At 41.6% G+C, this 9,916-nt stretch overlaps 1 protein-coding gene across 1 annotated transcript; it reads right to left on the bottom strand.

Moving 5' to 3' along the window:
- Positions 1-3,818: 3,818 nt before the first annotated feature.
- Positions 3,819-4,883, bottom strand: LOC140161845 (craniofacial development protein 2-like). The gene has a single exon (XM_072185140.1). The coding sequence runs from the start codon at positions 4,881-4,883 to the stop codon at positions 3,819-3,821; it is 1,065 nt and encodes a 354-aa protein (XP_072041241.1).
- Positions 4,884-9,916: the final 5,033 nt, after the last annotated feature.

Genomic DNA, 9,916 nt, shown 5'->3' with positions numbered 1-9,916 from the left:
AAAAAATGATTTCTTATGTATTACTTAGTTTCGTGATGAAAACCGTGATGTTTTATTTCATCATCACGCATACTGCAGTTACTGTCCGTTTTCCTATACACAATACACAGTGCTCTTACCATTGACGCGTGACCTCTACAAATAGCGTACGTTAGAAGTATGGGGATTTGCCTAGTTAACGTCGCTGTGTGAAAAATAACCGGCCAATATTAAAAGTATTCTTCTAAAATTCTAGAAAATATAGTTTTGTAACATGTCCTAAATTTTTAGCTAATTTAAATGTTTGGAAATATTCGTACTTTGGTGTTTTAGTGTATGTTATAGGTAATAGTACATTGCCTAGTTAACGTCGCTGTGCGAAAAATACCCGGCCAATATTAAAAGTATTCTTCTAAAATTCTAGAAAATATAGTTTTGTAACATGTCCTAAATTTTAGCTAATTTAGATGTTTGGAAATATTCGTACTTTGGTGTTTTAGGAAGGATATGTAAACGACAGATAACACCAAAATATATGAAGAAATTATTTCCAAACCGTGTTAAGTCAACAATCATTATGTTGCTCATTTTCAAGAATGCTGGTTAACAAAAAGCAGACCATTGTCTCATTTCGTGAACAAAGGTCCACATACCATTGTTTCCTTGCGTTTCCTTTATAATCGGTTACCCAACTGAAGCTATAATACCAGCTCATTGCGATACCGCACATATAAAACAGACACATGTGCACAACCAGAGAAGATCTGATTTAATCAGTTGAGCTGTTTTCAATGAGTGTTATCTTGGTTTAATAGCTTTTAATGGGGTTTAAGTTCCGCAAAGGTCGTGGTGAATTCTACTGTATACATGACTGCATCATGGCTCTAAAACAAACGATTTCTTATGCATTATATTTGTTTTGTTTTCATCACGTTCTAAACAATAATTATAGTTGTTACATGCATTTTAAGAAAAAATTCTTATTAAAACAGTATGTTGTTTAGAAAAAATGTAGAAAGTGATGATGATGATGATGATGATGATGATGATGATGATGATGATGATGATGATGATGTCTCTAAAAGTGTCCCGCTTTTTTTCCTTGCCCTAAATCGCGCTCTCATGACCAAATAAAGCACTTCAATAATCAATAATCAGTCCTGCGACAGCCTCCACTAACTAGCTACTAACTTGGGTTATGGGCGCTGACTTTTATGTTCACTGTCATTTACTCATCAGCGAAGTACGACCCTTTGTCAATCACCTACAGTACCCAATTTCGGCATACTATAAGAAACTTATCATGATGATCGAACAGAGAGTACTTTAAATGTAGCTTGTACCGTTTTCGTGTGGCATTCTTCAGAAGTGAGCGGTCCGTTTACCAACATTTTCGGTCAAATCTCCATTCAATTAACACGGGAGTTGGTTAGCTATGCCTTGCCCTCACTCACTATTTTACCAAAGTACGAATATTTCTGAACATCTAACCTAGCTGTAATTTTAGATCATGTTAGAGAAATATATTTGCTAGAAGTTTTTGAGAGTACTTTTAATATTGGCCGGTTATTTTTCACACATTGTCGTTAACTAGGCAAATGCCTATAATAGTTCTAACATGGCACGATTTGTACAGGTCACAGCTCAATGGTGAGAGCACTGTGTATTGTGTATAGGAAAACGGACAGTAACTGCAGTATGTCCGGCCATATACCAGCAAAATCTAATTCCCTGCACATGCGATATAATCACACCATCACACAATTTTAACTAAATTCAGTAACCAGCAGTCTTCTTGATGATTGATGGTGTGAGCCGTCGTATCCGACAGATCTCCTGTCTCTCAAATCTGGTTGAGGGTTAGATGTTTTCTGCGGTGGCTGACCAATCCTGCGCGGGAACGGCAGTGTCGTTGACAGTCAGGGCAGACATAATCAGTATTGCTTGGTGGAATTTGGCTTTGTGTAGCATGGCGGGCTGAGCGGGCTTCCTGGAGCGTCTTGATACGTCGCTGCTCGAATTTCCTAACACCAGCACGACAAGCGGATCGCCACTCTGGACGGGTGAGAGCCTGACTCTCCCAAGATGCAGTAGGTATATCACATGCTTTCAGACTGGATTTAAGGACATCCTTGAATCTCTTGTGTTGACCTCCTCGTGAATGCTGACCATTGACTAGCTCGCCATAAAACAGGGCCTTTGGTATTCTGCTATCATCCATGCGAACAAGATGTCCAGCCCGGCGCGGAGTTGACCTTTGATGAGGATTGCCTCAATACCTTCCGATTCACAGCGCTCAAGTACTGAGGTGTTTGGTACTCTGTCCTTCCATATGAGATACCACATATTTTACGAAGGCACCTTAGATGGAATTGGTCAAGTTTTCTCACATGCCGGCGATACCAGGTCCAAGAGACACTTCCATAAAGGAGGGTGGATAGCACAACTGTTCTATATACACCGAGCTTAATAGTACTGAGTCGGATGCCATGATCAGACCAGAGTCTGTGATGCAACCGTCCGAAACTGGCGCTTGCTTTGCTAATTCGTGAAGTGATCTCATCATCAATGCAGGCATTCTGTGAGAGGAAGCCACCTAGATAGCAGAACTTCTGCACAACCTTTAGTTGATCGTCGTCTTAATGCTTATGGTAAGACCATAGCGTGTGGCTGCTCTAGCAAAGTCGTTGAGAATGCTCTGTAGATCCTCTTCGGTATAGGCAATCAGGGCGCAATCATCAGCAAATAGTAGCTCACGCAGAAGTGATAGAGACACCTTTGTCTTGGCTTTCAGGCGTTGAAGGTTGAAGATTCCACCATCGCTTATAAACCTGATCATGACTCCTTCGTTACAGTCCTTGAAGGCATCTTGAAGCATTGCAGAGAAGATGATGCTAAACAATAGAGGGGCCATAACACATCCCTGCTTGGTACCATTTGACACTGGAAATGCTTCCGGTGTTGTCCCTAGGTCCGATATGCGGGCCATCATGCCATCATAAAATGAGCGGATTATCTTAACTACTCTTGGTGGGCATCCTATCCTCAGTAGTAACCTCCAGAGGCCTTCACGACTGACAGAGTCGACGGCTTTGGTGAGATCAACAAACACCATTATACAGGTCTAGGTTGTGTTCCCTGCATTTCTCCTGAACTTGTCTAGCTGCAAATAGCATGTCTAAAGCCACATTGACTCTCTGGAAAGGTGCTATCAAGATGGGTAGTAAGACGATTGATGATCACTCTGGCGACGATCTTACCAGCAGTGCTTAACAGCGATATACCACGATGGTTGTCACAAATGCGTCTATCCCCTTTGTTCTTGTAGAAGTGTATTATCAGAGCATCTTTGAAATCCTGTGGAACCTCACCTTCTGCCCAGAGTTCTTTGAAGAGCCGCGTTAGCTCGGACACAAGCTTATCTCCACCATATTTGTAAACTTCTGGGGGAATGCCATCCTCGCCTGGAGCTTTGCCACTAGAAAGCTGTTTGATCGCCTTTACTGTTTCTTCAACAGTAGGTGGTTGGTCGAGCTCTTCAATTACTGGGTTTTGTGGTATTACTGCAATTGCCTCCTCAGAGATTGTTGACTGGCGGTTGAGCAGCTGGTTGAAGTGCTGAGCCCATCTCTCTGTGATGAGTGACGGTTCCTTGATCACAGTATGTCCATCAAGGTCAAGTAGTGGGCTGGTTCCTCTGGAAGAAGGTCCATAGACCGCCTTGAGCTCGCTAAAGAACTTCTTGATATTCTTTGTGTCAGCAGCTTCCTGTAATTCCTGTGTCCTGCAACGCCACCAGTTGTCCTTCATCTCACGTAGCTTCGCTTGAGCCTTTTGCTTCACATGGTTGCCTGAGAGTCTTTGTTGTTGGCATACTCGATGTGAAGGGAGTGCAGTTCATCAAGCAGAACGTTCACTGAGACATCTTTTTCATCAAACCAGTCTTTATGCTTCTTCTTTGCATAACCCAGGGAGTCAGCTGATGCCTGATCAATTTTCTTGCGGAGCTCTTCCCAGTGGCTAGCTGCATCACTGTACTCGGTGTCTACGAGGTCGACGAGGGCAGATGCAATGTTGTCCCTGAGAGTGGCTTGTGCCTCACTGGTTGCAAGCTTGGTAACATGTAATTTCTTGGTTCCTTGGACACGTTGATGCTGTCGACTCAGTTTGAAGCGGATGGACACTTTGCTTTTCAGGAGGGCATGGTCCGAGTGACACGTTGATGCTTTGGCTGCACGAGTAAGTTTGACATCATGCCAGTCTCTCTGCCTAATGATGATGAAGTCGATTTGGTGCCAGTGACCAGAGCGTGGATGTCGCCAAGTTGTCTTGAAGCTGTCTTTCTGGGTGTACAGTGTGTTGGTAATGACCAACTGCTTCTCAGCACACAAGGTTAGCAAAAGGGTGCCATTTGAATTTTCCTTTCCAACTCCATGATGACCAAGGACTTTCTGCCATGCTGCATGATCTGATCCAACAGGAGCATTGAAGTCACCAAGTAGAAACAGCTTGTCAGAACGTGGTACTGACTGAATGATATGGTCCAGCTCCTCATAGAATTCTTCCTTGGCCTGGTCTGAGTATGCCATTGTTGGGGCATAAGCGCTGATGAAGGTAACAAAGCCACTATTCATAGCAAGTCTGTCGCTGTGTGGGAGCTTGTCAAGGAGTTTAAGATGCTGGTTCCGTATGGCGAACCCAACTCCTGATTGTCTGGCTTCACTGGCTGGCTTGCCACTCCAAAAGAATGTGTAGCCACATCCATGTTCTTCAAGTTGTGAAGTGTCTGGGAGACGAGTTTCAGAGAGCGCTGCTATATCAATGTTATAACGCTTCAGTGCTTTTGCTACTACAGTTATTCTGCGTTCAAGGTTGTTTGGGTTGTTGGGGTCCGGACATTCCATGCTGCAATATTGATATTTGTCTTTCCTTTACGTTGTTTACGTTTAGTTCTAATTCTTGCTCTACCGCTAAATTGGATAATCAGCTATAGCCACGGTGAACGAGCAGATTACAAGTGGAATGAGCTTTTTAAGGAATCCTTTTATCATCCCCTCCCCTTCCGGGGAAAGCAGTACTGTCCCGTGGGCTGGGCTGCTTTGTCACTCGGGCAGGATACAAGATGAGTCGTCATTCCAAGTCGACGTCAAAGCAACCATCACACCCGAGTCGCCTACGTGGAGATTCATGGCTAGAGGCTTCCCAGTAGTATCCTCCACCTGCCCCCGTCGTCATTAGCCCCTCGCCGTAGGGCTTGAGAGAAAAACCTGCACATGTCTTATAGAAGTAACAGAGTTGTGCGCGTCCGATACCCCTCTCTCTTCCTGTGGACATCAGTTACTGCAGGTACGATGAGTATAGTGTTCTGGAACAATGGTCTGGCTGCAAAATGTATACATCCTTGTTCGCTTATATTTTATATCCTTTGCGTACAATCCTCGCACAGAAATGATGCTGCTTTCTCCAAATACTCAACTCCTTGCAAATGTGACGCTTTCTCCAGCTAAGATGCTTCTTTCGATAATCACTCTCTTTCTCCAGGAGAAACGGGCTTCTTTCTGCACTGATCCTTTTTATTGACAGATGTGTTGTTTTATTAACCAGACTCCCGCAAGTCGACAGAAGAATTTTAATCCTTTGGGGGAGGAGGAGTACCTTCATATATAGACGAATCCAACGAGCCAAGTCATGGTCAGGATTTGGTCGGACATCTTTGGGTACCCGCTAGCACGAACCTGCTGTTTGAGCGTCCAATTGTGCAAATAAAAGCCGCCTAACACCTAGAGAAGATGCAAGGACGAGGAGGGTTAATAGAATAATAGCTAATAATATATATAATGGAGATAATTCCGCAGGTAATCCCGTCGCATCTATTCATACATAGTCCTTTTGTTCGCAAGTACATCAATGCATAGATACCGCGTGTAGTTAGGGACCGTTCACAAACACTTGTAAGGGGGGGCCTGATGCAAGGGGGGGGCTGAAATTTTTGACCCTCCTAAAGGGGGGCCCTGAAAAAAATTACCACAAATTTTCCTGGAAAAATTGAGTTTATATGCTTTTCTATGGGGTTGACCCATAATTTTCATGTCAAAAAGGGGGGGGGGGCTGAAATTTTCGAGGTCTGTAAAGGGGGCCCCGAAAATTTTTCGCGATAAATTTTTTTTTGCATCAGGCCCCCCTTACAAGTGTTTGTGAACGGTCCCTTAATCCGATTATTATGTCACTTCAACAGCGAATAGACCATGTTAAGCTGTGTGTTTTGTCGAAGGGAACTGTATTGTGTTGTAACTTTAATCATTCTTTTGTCTACCTGTGTTTTCGCGGAAGGTGTAAAACGGGTGATGGAATGCAGTTTAAAATTTCCGCCAAGGCCGAATCATTTCACATTTTGAGTGCATTGTAGCCGACGGGTACCCAACTAAAGGCTGCTAGTCAGGTGTAGGAATGCGTGAATTTGGATTCCTCTATACTCAAAATCTCCTTCGTTGCTGTATTAAAATAGCACATTATTGGCTATGCAAACTGGTTCAAATGTACCTCCTTTTGAAGAACAACAACGACCAAGTCTACAATCTCTCTTCATATTCTGCAAAGAGCATACTAAATTACTTTCACCTTTTATACTCATAATCTGTTAAAAGGTCATTTCGTGATCCGGCACAGCATCATCCCCCCACTTTTCTCAAAAATGCATGATGCAGTCATGTCTATCAGTAGAATTCACCACGACCTTTGCAGGACTTAAACCCCATTTAAAAGCTATTAAACCAAGATAACACTCATTGAAAACAGCTCAACTGATTAAATCAGATCTTCTCTGGTTAAATCCACACAACACATGTTTCTGATTTACCTGTGCAATGAGCAATGAGCTGGTATTATAGTATGTGATTGTTTTTTGTCGAAACCTCAAGTGTTTCATCCAATCAGAATGTTTTTATATCAAACGAACGCTAACACTTCCTCCTAAAAACATTTTTCGTCATTAGGGTCAACAGATCACGCAATTCAATGTTATAGCAAGGCGAATGTGGTAAATCTGTTGAAAAGTACCTATCCAAGCACAATTTTGACCAAAATGTAGGTTTTAAAAGTCAAAACCTCAAGTGTTCCTTACAATATTTTTCAAATGTGAAAAAGCACACTTTATATGCCCCCTATATTGTCCATATACTAGCGTCATTAGAATGAGCAATGGCCAATTTTCTTTAAATTTAAATTTTCTTTAAAAGTTACTATATTCGCCTGTTTTGTCATACGGTTGTAAATTCAATGAACTATGACTTTGCTAAATATAAAGCGCGCCTACAAGTTGATAAGGGAGTGTTCATTAATACTTTGGTAGGGGGGCTGGTCTTTGTCACATTTTTCGCTCGAAAACTATTATTCCCCCCCTCGTTGGACCGCTAAACTTTTTGACCCCCCTCTTTTGACAGACAAAACTTTTTGACCCCCCCCCATTATCGTATAACAAACATTATACTTAATAGTGTTTTTCCAGTGGTGTGATATCTGGGTCACATGTCATTGAGGGAGGCAAATGTTTGAAACATTCTCGGTGGGACAATTGTGCATGAAATACAAGCACGAGGAAATTTTCATTTTATACTTAATTTAGATTTGTCCCAAATCAGGGTGTTTATCTGATTGTACAGGGATAAATGAAATAGATGATTTATTTGGAGGTTCATAGGCACATCAGCATAATTTGGATCCGTGGCTATTATAATAGTACAAAATAATGCGCGCGAACCGCGCAAACAATTTGGCCATATTGACGTTTGAATGGTCAAATAATTGTTAAAATTGGAACTAATTTATGCAAAAAGCTAAAATGGTCAAATAATGAGATTAATTTGGTCACGCAAATGTAGACGGGTATCAGTTTTGGCCCCAAAATACAAAGACCGTGGCATCTGGGCCTGTGCCCACTCTGCCTTATGGTAAATCTACCCATGGGCCTATGTGTACAAAATAATTTTGCAATGAGAAATAGTAAACTGAAGTGTGCAGTTTACGTGCAAAGAAATCCAATTTATTTGCAATGTTTTCTTGAATTAGTTGTATTTTGATCAGATTGGTACATAATCATGTTTGTAGCCTACTTTGAAAAGATATAAAATTCTATGATAAAAAAGTGCCAGTATTTCTTAGACCAACCAAGATGTTGCTGATCATCTTTAATGTTATATTAATTAATAGATATATGTGTACACTAAGTGCCATCATTTTTTCAAACAAAAGCACTGAAAACCAAAATTTGCCCATGTTGAAAGTGATATAGGGTCTCAATGCGCGCGAAGCGCGCGAAAAAGTTTGGGTTTTAAAGCGGAAAACTTTTTTGGCCCCCCCTTTCCTACCACCTAAAACTTTTTGGTCCCCTTTTTTCAGGTCCAAAACCTTTTTTTCCCCCCTCCCTTTTTACCAGCCCCCCCCACCAAAGTATTTCTGAACACTCCCTAAGCTGATTCGTTTCAGTTGATAAGGGCACATCACAGGAGGCAAAAACGTTTTGCTTCCTTTGAATGGGGAAAATTTTTTAGGTTTTATAGAGGGGGTCAAAAAGTTGCCCGCTTCTCCAAAATATTTCTGAACACTCCCTTTAAAAGCTGAATTAAGGGGTTGTTTGGAATGACAGGTGAGTGAGGGGTCAAAACAAAATTTTTACCTTTTGACCTCAGCACATGTGTATGTATGATCTGCCATACAAAAATTAAAAAACAATACCTCAAAGTATCATTTTTTAATGTTTTTGTCATAATCACGCTTTTCTACAAATTTCATCTGTTTGTACCGGGGGCGTGTCTGTTGCCAGGTAGGCCTACATGACAGCATAGACACACGTTACAACCTTGAATAATAATACAGAATTGTGACGTTATATTCTTCTTAACCTATCTTAGAACTGCCTATTATTTCAATTGTTATACTGTTCTGGTTGGTTTATTGCATATACTCTATAGAAATTATGCAATATGACGTCGAGCATGACAGAGTCATCTTCATTCAAATAAAATTCAGGTACCCGTAAGGTACCACGGAGCAATTCGCACGATAATACAATAAAACAGATGAAAGGTATGAATGGTTGTGGAATCGAATTGCAGACCTGTCCCTCTGTCACCTTAGAACTGCATCTCGTAGGCAATGGTAGGTAATAAACCAACCGGAACGGTATAACAATTGAAATAACAGCATGTCTTGGTCTCAATTCAAGATGTGCAATTTGGACACACCTACTCGTTGGCTGATTTATACTTCAACAGTTCCTCAAAGCAATATCAGAAAAGCCACTATCTCATTGTTCATTGGCCCGCAGTATGAGCTAATATGCGCTCGCTCCGGGGCACTCAACTTTAGAATTGATGGGTAGGGTAGGTAATTGATGTGCCTACAAGCTTCGCGAAGTAGGCGCATATCAGTACAAAACGTTGGGTTTTTTTTATTTTAAAAAAAGGGTCATTATGTACAATCAAAATGAAAAAGGGGTCATTGGGTATAATATTTTGAAAACTGAAGGTGCCTGGTCATCGGGTATAGTCGCCTTCAAAAGAGGGGCATATATTGACAGGCACATACCGTCATGACGCGTCACCTCTAAAGTTGATGCCCCCCCGGGTGCTCGCATTATATTTTGTTCATGGCTCGGCTTTTAAAACTCCCACACATCACAATAAGGCTATTGAAAAGTGTATAGAATAGCTAATGATACACCGGTCCCTGCGATTAGTCGCGGACCCGAGCGACAATATAGTAAACACATCGAGTTTATAACACAAGTGACAGTAGTCGTGAATTATGGAGGGTTTCATTGAACTTCTACCAGCAAAATATGGAATAATACTAACACAAGACACCAATCGAGATGATGATACCAGCCATAATGGAAGGCTTGTATTTGACCTTCTTATGAATCCAATTTCGTGGCGAGAAG

Source organism: Amphiura filiformis, chromosome 10 (assembly GCF_039555335.1).
Source record: "Amphiura filiformis chromosome 10, Afil_fr2py, whole genome shotgun sequence".
Taxonomy (NCBI): Eukaryota; Metazoa; Echinodermata; class Ophiuroidea; order Amphilepidida; family Amphiuridae; genus Amphiura; species Amphiura filiformis.
This window is presented reverse-complemented; position numbering and strand designations above follow the sequence as displayed.